This window comes from Lemur catta, chromosome 14, assembly GCF_020740605.2.
Source record: "Lemur catta isolate mLemCat1 chromosome 14, mLemCat1.pri, whole genome shotgun sequence".
Lineage (NCBI taxonomy): Eukaryota > Metazoa > Chordata > Mammalia > Primates > Lemuridae > Lemur > Lemur catta.
In genome coordinates, this window is record NC_059141.1 from 59,407,151 (window position 1) to 59,418,816 (window position 11,666).

An 11,666-nucleotide genomic window follows, 5' to 3' on the forward strand; every position below is an offset into this window, starting at 1 on the left:
GTAACGATGGAAATGGATTTCTTTTTTGAGCCACTGAACCTGGGATCAGAACCATGAGAGCACCTGTGCACGTGAGCATGGCGTTCCCATCACCTGGAGGGTGCATCTGACCACCACTTGCGGCCACAGCCATTGGTAAGAGAAAGTACTTGGTCAGAAGATGACAAAGACACTGTCTACATCAGGCGTCAGCAGACTTCTGTAAAGAAAGCCACATAGTAAATACTTTAGGTTCTGTTGCTACTACTCATCTGTTGATGGAGTGCGAGAGCAGCTGTAGACATTATGTAAGTTAATGGAAGTGGATGTGCTTCACATAAAATGTTATTTACAAAAACAAGTGACAGGCTGGATTTGGCCCTCAGGCTTTAGTTTGCCAGCCCCTTATCTAGATTGCTAAAAGTGTTTCTGCTGCGACATTGGAGACCCAAGACTCAATTCTGAGTGTTTGATCTATGAGTATCTACGGATACTCCCCAAAATTAGAACAACTGTAAGTGCAGTAGAGGAAAATAGCCATGTGTTGAAACAATCAAGATGTTGTCTTTGATGACTGAGCTAATCAAGATTGAATAATTATTGGTCTAAAGACAGCTAACATTCAGCCAGTTTTATTGAACCTTGTTTGAAGAAAAATAAGGAATTTGAAAGTGAGCGTTTGTTAGTACTTATTGACAGAAAGAGAGAGAGAAAATTCAAACTTTCCAATGATTCATTAGGGCCCATCCTCATGATCTAAATGGAAAGGCCTCCAAGATGATTAGCTTGCCAATACCCAAATACCCATCTGTCAACTGTCCTTTGTGTGTTCTGTCTTCCCTGGTTTGCTGTTGAAGGGAAGAGTCATCCTGGATTGTCCTCATCAATATTCAAGTCACGGGAAAAAACAAATTCCCATTGTAAAAAATAAAATGGAGTCTGGCTTATATATTAATCTTTTAACATAAGAGTCTGGTTAGTGCGAGTCAGTCCCTGAAGATGGAATTCCCTCTAAGTGTCCTGGAAAAATAATTTCTGGCCTTCCAGTGCTGAAGATCAGCTTGCGCTGCGGTGACCCTGCAGGGTGCTGGCCTTGGAAGCCTGGTTTGCAGGTTGGTTGGAATCGTGGCTTCTCCAGCACGTCCTTTTCTCGCTACAACATGGTTATAGTCCTCTTAGCCAGATAGAGAGTATATTCAAGGTCACTTTTCTGTGGTTTCCTGTCTAAGCTACAAGTACAAAAAGACAAATAGCAGAAATTATATCCTGGCAAGTGGACATGAGTTATCAAACCTAGGCTGTCAGTCAAGCTACTCCAGGAGCAATTTGTCCAGAGGACTGAGCTGGAAAGTTTTAACTTACATATAATCTAGCAAAGACAAAAATCAATTTTCAAACACTTCTGTATGTTTCACTAGCTGCAAGGGTATTGTAGTCAGAGTAGGCTGGGCTTATGCTATGGTAACCATTCCCAAATTTCAGTGGCTTAACACATAAACATGCATTCCTGTTTCCACAGAGTCTGCTTGAGTCGGTGGGAAATGCACGTGGAGGAGGGCTCTGCCTCACCTACTCAGCCACTCAGGCTGGCAAGGGCTCCACCACCCAGAATGTCAACAGTTGTTACAGTGAGGATCAAGAGAAACTGGAAGATCATGTCGGCGCTTTTCTAACATCATTTCCTCTAACATTGCATTAGAACATGAGTCACATGGCCCACCTATTTCCAGGAGGTTGGAAATGTAGTCTTACGTGTGTCTGCCACAGGTCGCCGAGGAGGCTGTCTCGGATGTGGCTGGGTACAGACGGACGGAGTGGGGAAGAGCCTTTAGCTTGAGAGAAAGGGAGGACAGCGTGGCTGCTACCTGGTAGGTTGCCTAATTCTCTGTCTGAGCTGTCCCAAAGTTCCACTAATACTGGGGAGGCGAGTGGGGTTTCCCAATTGAATAGATAGGACACTCTCTTATTAAGATGCTGTTAGGACAAGCCAGGGAGCTGCTGCCCCACAGCTATTTATATCTAACTATTTTATAAGCACAGAGTAACTCCACATCCTGTAACTCTGTCTCAACAAAGAACTCTAAGAGTCAAGTTCCAAAAAGCATCCTGCAGGAGAGGACATGGCATTGTAATATGTCCGGACCCCCTTTCTTTGGGTGTCAGGGTCTCTAGGGTTTTGGGACTACACTTAACCGCAGGTTAGGATAAATAACATGACCCAAGCTCACTTTAATTGTCCTAGTGTCCTGTCTGAACTCTCAACAGAGAGTATGTTCATCTGCCATTACGGAAGCCAGAGGATGATGAGGTCAAGAGAGGAGAAGGGGCAGTGGAGGTGTGGCCTGGATGATCTCAGAGATGGCACGTCAGTGGGTGTTCTTCACAGGATTTTAACAAACTTCTGGACAGTTGGATGGAGCTAGATTCATTTGAAAAGGTTGGCATGGGATGGACAGAGAGGAAATTGTAGGGAATGGGGGCTCTTTAGGCCTTTATATTTTGGGTAAGGGGAGAGAAAGAAATCCACTAGTGGTTTAGGACACCCCTGTATTGAATCACATCCTTCCGCAAAGCAAGTATGACAAAGTGTTGGCACAGCTGGAAGGGTACTCTGGAGTGAGAATTGCTCCCCAGAGTAGACCCCATCAGGCCAAATTGCCCAGGCCCTCACCACCTTTGGTCACTGGGCGTGGGCTTCCTTGGGAAGGGCATGACCTCAGGCAGGCACTCCTTGCAGCTCAGCACCAACTCATCCCTTGAAGAATGATCTAGGTGGCATGTCTCCTTGTCTACCACAAACTTTGTATCCACAGCACTCTCCTTGCTTTGGATTTTTACGTTGAGAGGAGCTCCAGAGACCTAGCCAGATTTTAATTAGCTTGTCTGAAAATTCCAGCAAATATATCTGGCTTGAATGGAAAGCCTGGAGTGTAATCAGCTTAGTTGGTGACCCATTTCCCCCATCACTGGTTGGCTACTAAGAGGATTTTCATTGCTGAGGCCTTTTGTAGGGTACAATGTATATCATGCGTCTTACAGGAACCCATGGAATTTCAATATTCATCTAGAAGTGCCCCAATTAATAGGGATGTAGACTTTTCTGCTCTGCAAGAGTCTATTGGTGGGAGGTAAATTATTGGGCACCAACTACATGCAAGGTACTGTATTTAACATAATCTCAAAATTTCCTGGAAACACTACGAGGTATTTATTAATATTCTCACTTTGCAGAGATTAAGTGACATTCCAAAGATCTCAAGACTCAAAAGCATAAGCAAAAGAGAAGACTCCACAGGACAGGGTCTATAACAGTTTTGCCCCCTTCCCCATTCCTGTCATTTAGCAAGAGTGTAGCTTAGAGCTAATGACCAATAAATATTTGTGGAATGAATGAAGAGGGATAGAGCAAGTATCTAAAATCACATATATCTCTTTCATTTTGTTTTTGTTTTTGTTTTTTGAGACAGAGTCTTGCTTTGTTGCCCAGGCTAGAGTGAGTGCTGTGGCATCACCCTAGCTCATAGCAACCTCAAACTCCTGGGCTTCAGCTATCCTACTGCCTCAGCCTCCCGGGTAGCTGGGACTACAGGCATGTGCCACCATGCCCGGCTAACTTTTTCTATATATATTTTAGTTGGCCAGATAATTTCTTTCTATTTTTTTAGTAGAGACGGGGGTCTCACTCTTGCTCAGGCTAGTCTCGAACTCCTGACCTTGAGCCATCCACCCGCCTCAGCCTCCCAGAGTGCTAGGATTACAGGTGTGAGCCACCGCGCCCGGCCTTATCTCTTTCATATTGATGATGCAAAATACACAGAATTCAGGAAAAATTGTGAGGTCCAAGGAAAGAAAAAACTTTGGTTTAATCAGAAAATACCACCTTGTATTTGAAACTGCACCATGATGCTTCTCTGACTGTAGTCATCCGAGCTGCAGATGCAGCTGCCTCGATGCAGTAGAGGTATGACCATGCCACCCAGTGTGGTGGGGAAAGAACAAACTATAGGAGTGAGTGCAGAATTACTTTGTTACTCATATCTACTCTCACTTTGAGAAAATGGTTGGAAGTTCTAGGTTTCAGAAACAAATTGTGAATGTATTGAAGTATTAGATGGATTTTGGCCAAATCTCCTGAACAGTGAAGCTCAAAATTGCATTACCTCGTTGTTTCTTAGACTTCTTTATAAGAGACTGAGGAAATACCTGTATGGAATTGGACACTTGACTTGGAGTTTGCTTTCCAGACTCAAGAACTAGACAAATAGAAAATTCTCTGACCTTAGTTAAGAGACATTGTTTGCTCTTTGTGGGTTCTGACTGAGCCTGTGATCTAGGCTGCAACAGACCTCAGAGCCCCCAGGGGCTTTGCTGCTGCTGTGCCGACCTACATCATCAAGGATTACCAATAATAGGATTTGCCACTTGGAAGCTGGGACTATACTTATTCAAAACACACAAGGTCTTTTCTTGCAGAGGAATATGGCTTCAGTTTTTCACTATTTCCTGTTAGTTCTGGCCTTTCTGGATAGATACTCAGCTCAGTCTTTCTGCCTGCCAGGATGTACCTGCTCAGAGGAGAGTTTTGGCAGGTGCGCTGTGCTGGCAAATTGTCAGAGGGTTGCAGGGGATGGGCCTTCTTTGGCTATTATGTGGAGTAGAAGCAGGCCTGGAATTGGCAGGAAATCAGCAAAATCTCTATGAGACTCATTCTAGCTGGTTCTGTACTTTGCTGACCTGTACATTTTTACCAAAATGGGTCTAACCCTTTTATTTCAAGTGAATAGTATTTTTTCTTCTAATTCACACGTTAATATCAGGATCAGCCTGATCCCACTTTCCAAATCCCCGATGTTCATCTTAAAGCTTTTTCTGGTTTCTTGTACAGGACTCTGCAGTGCATGTCTGTATCTTTGGAAAAGATCTCAGGGAAACTTCCTGAAGAGTTCAAGCAAGTGAGAATTGAAAACTCACCCTTATTTGAGCTTCCCCGAGGGTGTTTTATCAACATGAGCACCTTGGAATACCTTTGGCTCAACTTTAACAATGTCACTGTGATCCACCTAGGAGCCCTGGAGCACCTGCCAGAACTGAGAGAGCTGAGGCTGGAGGGGAACAAACTTCGTTCAGTACCGTGGACAGCGTTCCGGGCCACCCCGCTCCTGAGGGTCCTGGATCTCAAACACAACAAGATTGATGTACTCCCTGAGGTGGCTCTGCAGTTCTTGGCCAACCTGACCTACCTTGACCTATCCTCCAACAGACTTACAGTTGTGTCCAAGAGCATCTTCTTGAACTGGCCGGCCTACCAGAAACGCCGGCAGCCTGGATGTGGGGCTGAGGTTCTCTCCAGCCTGGTGGTGGCGCTGCACAACAACCCCTGGGTGTGTGACTGTCGCCTAAGGAGACTCGTCCAGTTTGTCAAGTCTGTGACCCTCCCAGTCATCCTGGTGAATCCCTACCTGATATGCCAGGGCCCTCCCTCCAAGGCAGGACAGCTTTTTCATGAAACTGAGCTCAATGCTTGCATGAAGCCACAGATCTCAACCCCCAGTGCCAATGTCACCATCTGGGTGGGACAGAATGTGACCCTGCGATGCTTGGCACAGGCCAGCCCCTCACCAACCATTGCATGGACTTATCCCCTGAGCATGTGGAGAGAATTTGATGGTAAGCCACGTGCACCCCCTCAGCTATGGGAATGGAGAGGTCTGTAGCAACCCCACCCTCATTAGAGAGATTCTAAACTGGGTCAGTCATGAACGATGGGTTCAAGTAAGATTGAGATAGGCCTGAATTATACTCACCAGAACAGAAAAGATTCCAAGATAGTGTTCTACTAACGGCATTATTTTAAATGGTTGTGCACAGATCTCTCTAGGACATACATACATATGTCCTAGAGATATATGTAAATACAATATATGTAAATATGTATATTGGGGCTGATTCAACATCTTGCATAAATATTATAAAATTGTATATGAGCAAATATATTCTTTGAGAGTCTTCTAAATGCAAAATCCTATACTGTGTATTTTAGAATTCTAGAATTTCTCACTAGGATTGATTCAAGAGATGATCTGTTATTTCCTATACTTGCATGAGTGGAATCACTTGGGGTGCTTGTTGGAAATAAGATGGATAAAATCTTATTGGCTTGAAGCTGTAATACTGGGGCATTGGGAGAGAAAGTGACCTGGTGGGACCCAGGACTGGGATTTAAACCTGTCTCTCCTTTCTTGGAGCTCCTTGCTCTGTTTTCATTCCTCAGCTGGAATTACCTTTAATGCCACTCTGTAGGGTTGGACATATCATAAAGCCAGAGATGGCCTCCTCAGCGGTACCTTGAAGCTGAAAGGACCTTTGTAGATTCGCACATCTTCCCCTGTGCTCTGCCTAGAAGACAACTAGAAATCTCTGTGTAAAACTTGAGAAATGCACTCAGTTGCCCAGATATTTGTTATACATGGTGACAAAACTTTAGATGGTTAAAAAAAAATAATTAAGTGAAATTTTCACTTTTCCCCAGCATTTTGGTCATACTTATTGGCTCAAGGTTCAATACCAACAAAGGGGAAATACAGAAATTTATTGTTGCAGCCTCTTTGAAAACTGGGAAATGAATCCAGATGCTGTTTGTTCTGATGCTCTGGAATTACTCTTTAGCACTGCTGTATCCATTCTCTCAGGAATGACAGAAGCTTAGACTTACTGAATGCTTCCTATCAGACTTATGGGGTGAATGCTATTATCATCCCATTTTACTGACAAATTGATGCCAAGAGAATTTAAGCAACTTGCCCAGGACCATATACTTAGGAAGGAATAGAAGTCCAGGCATTTGGCTCCAGGCTCTGTGACACACCTGGAAAGTAAGAAAGTACTTCCTGAATCTCACAATACCGCACACTCACAGAGTTTCCAGGGATCTCCTGAAAGCCGCAGTTCAGCAAGGCCAAGGTGGCTTGGTCGGAGCAGCCAGTGACGTTGACGGAATGTGGTCATCATAGGTAGAAGGACTGGGTCCTAGATCGATTGTCGCGTCTGAAGAACTCTCACTATGGGCAAGTTGACTGATTACTCCAATCCTCAACATCTTATGTGTAAAAATCAGTTGCTTACAGGGCTGCTGGGAGGCAAACACCTTACACCAGGTACAAGCTTAGTAAGTGGGTACCACCTCCTTTTAACAAAAACTGGCATTGCGGGACTCTCCAGCGCTCTGTCAGAGGAATGCACAGCTGTTTTGCTCTTCTCTTTACCCAGTGGTGACCTCTTCTGCCGCAGAGGACGCTGCTCTGTCGGAGCTGACCATACCTGCTGCCCACCTGGTAGACAGCGGCAATTACACCTGTGCGGCCTCCAACGCCATCGGCAGGAGCACCCTTGTCGTCTCCCTCCACGTCCAGCCTGCCCCAGCCCCGCCTGCACCTCATTCTCTGTCCGTCCCCTCGGAGGGCAGTGCCTACGTTGACCTGCGGGTGGCCAAGCAGACGGTGCATGGGATCTTGCTGGAGTGGCTCGCGGTGGCCGATGCCCCCCAGGAGGAGCGGTTCACCCTCTACATTGCGTCTGACGAAGCCCTCAGGAAAGAGGTGGTCCACATCGGCCCCGGGATCAACACCTATGCGGTGGACGGCCTCCTTCCTGGCACGAAATACAAGGCCTGCCTCAGCCTGGGGGGCCAGCCCCCACACCAGGGCCAGTGTGTGGTCTTTGTGACAGGCCGAGACAGCGGCGGGCTGGAGGCCCGCGAGCGCCTGCTGCACGTCACCGTGGTCCTGTGCGCTGTGCTGCTGGCGGTGCCCGCGGGCGCCTACGCCTGGGCGGCCCAGAGCCCCTGCAGCTGCAGCGAGTGGGGCCTGCGCTGCTGTCCTCATCGCAGGAAAGCCCCCAGGTGCCCCCCTGCGGCCCTGCAGTGCAGGGACCTCCCAGCTGTCTGTGAGGACAGTGAGGGGCACATGGACCCCGAGGGGGACGAGGAGAAAGAAGGAGAGGAAGACAGCCCCTGAGCAGCCGGGGCCTGGGGCTGGAGATGGTGTGGGCCTCTGGCCCCAGTGTCAGCCCTCCACAGAAGCTCGCTTGGCGCCATCCACTTGTTCTACAAGTCTGTACTGAGTACCTACTGTGCTCCAGGCACTGAACTCAGCCCAGGGCTCAACAGAGAAAAGGGGGACACAGTCCTTATGTTCATGGAGCTACGACTGGTGGAGTCCCAGCTAATTACTCGTTTTATTATTCATGGTGACTGGAAATTAATCAGTGTTACTCTTTGCATATATACAGCCCTGTGACACTCATGTCTGCAGGTAACATTTACATATAACATTCACCTATGGTACCCTGTAAAGGAAGGTAGAATTCTACCACTTTTTATAAGCGAGGAGACTGCAGCCTGGAAAGCCCAGTGATTTGCCCAACATCTGGCAGGTGGAGGAAGCATCACTGAACAGAGGTTCTAGTCCCGTTGTTTCCTCAGACGTCTGCTTGGCCGTGGTCTTGGGTCTCCTGCTGTTCAGAAAGTGTGACTTTCCGTATTCATGACAAACTCCTTGATGAGACCATGTAAGCTTGATGTTCCAAAGAGCTGACCTCCAGGGCGATGAGACCCTGGTGGGTGATGTGAGTCTCTTCTTGTGGGTGTCTGTGCCCCTGTGAGCAGCCCCTGGGGCTGCCGAGCAGGCTGGTGCCGTCAGCACCGAGGACAGAGGATTGGCTGGACCCCGGCCTCAGGCTCCAGGGACTGCCAGAAAGCAGGGTCTTGCGAGGCAGGCCCAGAAGGAAGAGCATCCGTGTGAAAGCACGTGATTCTACCTACCTACCTATTTATCTATCATCTTTTTTTTTTTTTTTTTTTTTTTAACAAAGAGGAGACTACCCGGTCCTGATTCTCACCTAGTCCCATAGGATTTTGAGCTTTGGGTTTATTGTCTTCAGCCCCATGTCCCCCACCCCTTGGTGTCATATAACAAACACAACAAATGTTTGTTATAGGAATAAGGGAATAACCTACCTGCCCTTTCCCCTAAGCACTGCCTGCGGAATCCGTGGGAGGTAGTCATTTCCTCTCAGCTGGGCTCAGGTGGAGTGGAGGAGCCCCCAGAACCCCAAAGGCAGCTCAGTGTCTCTCTGGGCAGCCCTGCTGGGGAGAACTTTCCCAGGATTTAGACCCGCTTCTGCCTCCCTGCAGTTTCTCCCACTGGCCACAGGGAAATCCCCTGAGGATGTAAGTATGAGCTGACCTCATTGTGACATTCCCACATGTGTTTCCTCCCTCCTTCTCACCTTCTCACCAGTTCCTACTCATCCTTCTAGAACCTTCAAGTGTGTGTACCACGGCCTCCAGGGAGCCCTCCTTGATGGCACATGTCTGGGGGAGGGAGGTGCACACAGCATCTCCGTTTGTTGTGAGCCCTTTGAGGGCAGAGGCTGCCCTTTCTCACCACAGCCATGAGCCCACCCAGTACCTGGACTGTGTTGATAATCAGTGTTGGTTACAATAAATTTTTAAAAATTGAAGATAGCTCTCATAGTCTGACCAACAGTCAGAATTTCTTTAGATTCTACTCATTTATTTTCTTCTGTGCATTAGAACAAAAACCACTTTGTCATGGAAATTTTTAGTCATATCAAAAGTAGAGACAATCTCAATCTTCCCCTTCAGTCAGCTTCACCAAGTTTTAACATTTTCAGTCTTATTTCATCTGGTCCTTGCCCTCAATCTTTTTTTTAAACTGGAGTACTTTAAAACAAATACAAAGCTTTATACCAGTTTACCTGTAAGTATTAATATTTTAGTTTGAACTCTAACAGATGAAGAAGTTTTAAAAAACATAGCCACAATATTATTATTTTTAAGAACATATATTTTTAAATTATATGAACACATATATTTTTAGATATGCACATGTGTACAACACGCACACATACATGTAATGTAGCAGAGAATCTCTTTATGAGAAATTTTTTTTTTTTTTTTTTTTTTTTTTTTTTTGAGACAGAGTGTCACTTTGTTGCCCGGGCTAGAGTGAGTGCCGTGGCATCAGCCTAGCTCACAGCAACCTCAGACTCCTGGGCTTAAGCGATCCTACTGCCTCAGCCTCCCTAGTAGCTGGGACTACAGGCATGAGCCACCATGCCCGGCTAATTTTTTTTGTATATATATTTTTAGTTGGCCAGATAATTTCTTTCTATTTTTTAGTAGAGACGGGGTCTCACTCTTGCTCAGGCTGGTCTCGAACTCCTGACCTCGAGCGATCCACCCGCCTCGGCCTCCCAGAGGCTAGGATTACAGGCGTGAGCCACCGCGCCCGGCCTATGAGAAATTTTTGAAGGAAAGTGGTTGGAGCAAGACCAGAACTTGCACTTCAATTGGCCTCTGTGTGCTGCCTTCCACAGGGGTCAAGGGTGGTCTTCGAGTCTGGGGGGCTGCAGCATTATGAAGTGGCCTGGGCAGGATGAAGGTGGGTTGGGCATTCTGACCCTCACTTCCAGTGAGGGAAGCTGCGTGGTACCCATGGGACAGAGGGCTCAGGAGGAGAGGAGTGGGCAGAGCAGGAAGAGTCAGGAGCGTGTCGGTGGGCGTGGTGGGGTTTAGCTACTTCTGTGAACATGGAAATTTAGGGAGAGGAGATATAGTCTAGAAACAATTTCTTGGAATCTGATACTTTTTAAGACCCTTGGGCTGCCCCTTTAAAAATCCTAGAGTAAAGATTCACATTCCTCAGATCGAGTAGGCAATTTGACAGTAAGAATAAAAGAATAGACTCTGGAACCCAGTTTCCTGGGCTTAAATTTTGGCTTTGCTTCTTACTGGCTTTGTGACATCAGGGAAGTTACTTACTTTTTCTGTGCCTTAGTGTTCTCAGCTGTAAAATGGGGATAATAATAGCACCTATTTCTTAGGGTTGTTCTGATGATTATATGGGTTTTTTTACATGTAAAGCTCTCATAACATAGGAACCCCCCGATAAATGTCACAGTAATAAATGCTACCATCATTTGAGGCAGTTTGTGCTTTCTTTGAATGTGACTCAGCATAAGTTTTGGGCCATTTGTAACATCAGATCATATTAGAGCTACATATATGTGCATATATTTATAAATATGTGTGTAAGGACATGGTAGCTATGCTAATATCCTTCACATGTTCTGTTTAATTCATGGTGAAAAGATATTACAGTTTTAGATTTAGTTGTCATGCTCTTGGGAAGCTTATCTATTTAGAGTTTAGACCATGTAATTGTAAGGCAAGTGCCTTTGATTCAGGAGACATTTGTAAACAGGGCTACTTGCTTTTAGAATGAAGCCATCTCTAGTCCCAGGACTCTGCTATTAGCAATTCAAGGGAAAAATGTCATTCTTTTTCTCTTTTCTTCTTTTCTTTGTCTTGTTAGAGCTTGTATACCTGTCACCTAGAAGACAGCCTAACACAGACGATATATTCTGACCATGTGTTGCCATGGGAACACCGGGGTGAATTATTGAGTAATGAATAAATGACTGGACCTCATTCAGCCAAAAAGGTGCATTTGCACAATTTCATAATGTCCCACAGATGTCCCCAGCATCAGCCTGTTGCTATGCTACTTCGTTGATCCAATGATGATAGCTTAAGCCATGAGCACCTCATTCTGGAAACTAGGCCCTTCAGAACATCCCCCTCAAGTTATTTCTGAGTCTCCAAG

At 46.1% G+C, this 11,666-nt stretch overlaps 1 protein-coding gene across 1 annotated transcript; it reads left to right on the plus strand.

Annotated features, from left to right (window-relative positions):
• The first annotated feature begins 4,458 nt into the window (after positions 1–4,458).
• On the plus strand, positions 4,459–7,991 carry LRIT2 (leucine rich repeat, Ig-like and transmembrane domains 2). Its single transcript, XM_045567921.1, has 4 exons — positions 4,459–4,568; positions 4,865–5,646; positions 7,104–7,133; positions 7,246–7,991. The coding sequence occupies exons 1-4, from the start codon at positions 4,459–4,461 to the stop codon at positions 7,989–7,991; spliced, it is 1,668 nt and encodes a 555-aa protein (XP_045423877.1).
• The last annotated feature ends 3,675 nt before the right edge of the window (positions 7,992–11,666 follow it).